At 33.7% G+C, this 1,466-nt stretch overlaps 1 protein-coding gene across 1 annotated transcript in view; it reads left to right on the plus strand.

Annotated features, from left to right (window-relative positions):
- LOC106468589 (uracil phosphoribosyltransferase homolog) overlaps positions 1 to 1,466 on the plus strand; it is a 37,207-nt gene extending 35,741 nt beyond the window's left edge. The window contains exon 7 of the mRNA XM_022396938.1: positions 1,380 to 1,466. Within this exon, the coding sequence (XP_022252646.1) occupies positions 1,380 to 1,465 (86 nt within the window). The 3' untranslated portion in view covers position 1,466. The remainder of the gene's footprint in view (positions 1 to 1,379) is intronic.

The raw sequence follows: 1,466 nt of genomic DNA on the forward strand, positions 1-1,466 counted from the left end.
TATATATATATATATATATATATATTCGTACTTCAGTGGCAATCAAAATGCCGTAAATACGCAAAGTACGCGTCCTAGGAGCAATACTGTATTATCAGTAACATAGTATACACACAGTAACTTGTAGAAACAAAAATTATAATCGTCCACATAGGCTTCAGTAAACTAAAAGTTTTTGCAGTTACAATTCAGTTTTGGTGGGACAAAGTTTAATGTTTTTCAATCATTGAAATACTCCAATTAAAAAGAGGCCAACATTTGCGGGCTACTGCAACACGTATCCGCCACGCAATCCCAACATGGCCAATTTTGACACCAGAAAGTCGTGAAAAACACTGGAAAAATCGAAAACTCTTTATTTCACTGCTTGGGACATGCAAGAAGGTACAGCTTACTAAATTCCATTTTAAGTTGGATGAAATTTACATGAATAGTTCACGAAAACCCCAAATTATGCTTTCCCCCCTCCCCGGAATAATTGAGTAAAGGATAAAAAATTGTCTATATTTTTGTTTGGGACCTGTAGAAAAGTATCTTTGTAACAAATCTAATATAAATTGATCAAAATACGATCGAGTAGTTGACCAAAAACTCCAAAATTAAACTTTTTTTTATGAGCTCTGACCACCTTAAAAAAAGATTCCAACACAGCAAGTTCACTTTTTATGTCACTATATTGGCTGCATGAAAATTAATATTTCTACCAATTTTCATCAAGATAGCTGTAAATATGACCACACAGGAGCCCATAATATAAATCTTTTGGTTATTTTACCTTTGACCCCATAAAATCCTTAAAAAGGCCTAAATAAAACGTAAAAGGTACCTGGGCATATTCGACCAAGGTATAACGTTACCAAATTTGAAGTCAATCCGCCGAAAAATATGGAATGGCGGTCGACCGAAAAGTGTTTGGAGGAAGAAGAAACAATAGGAAAACGGTACGCCTGTCTGAGGAGACATAACTAAATACTAAGGTATTAAAACTTGTCAATCATGAACTTAAGACTAAGAGAAAATATATGTTGGTGAACAGCTTTCCAGTCAACGATTTACTGTCATTTGAACAAGTATAAGTGCATCGGGTTATTTAGATTGATAGTGTGAGACGAAAATTAGAAAGTTGTAGGTAAATGTATGTTACTTCATTATATATACGTACATTAAGCTAGAATTTAACATTAATGATTAAAGATTCAGAAAAACATTTTGGCTGGTGAGTAGTTATAAATGTATTTCTTACATTTTTTATTTTAGAATTACTTTTTTTTGTAAGAATAATCGACTAGGTTTGAAAACGGGGATGTTATGTGGAAAATTAAAGCTGCTTTTAATTAGATAAAAATGAATTGAGTGTGTAATATTTACTGTAATTCCAGGTGCTTTTGCATTCAGGCTCTTCTCCATGGTTGAAGCCCCCCAGTGGTATGTCTGCGGACCTACAACGCTAGAAACCGGGTTTTGAT

The sequence above is a fragment of the Limulus polyphemus genome, unplaced genomic scaffold (genome assembly GCF_000517525.1).
Source record: "Limulus polyphemus unplaced genomic scaffold, Limulus_polyphemus-2.1.2 Scaffold3069, whole genome shotgun sequence".
In the NCBI taxonomy this organism is placed as follows: domain Eukaryota; kingdom Metazoa; phylum Arthropoda; class Merostomata; order Xiphosura; family Limulidae; genus Limulus; species Limulus polyphemus.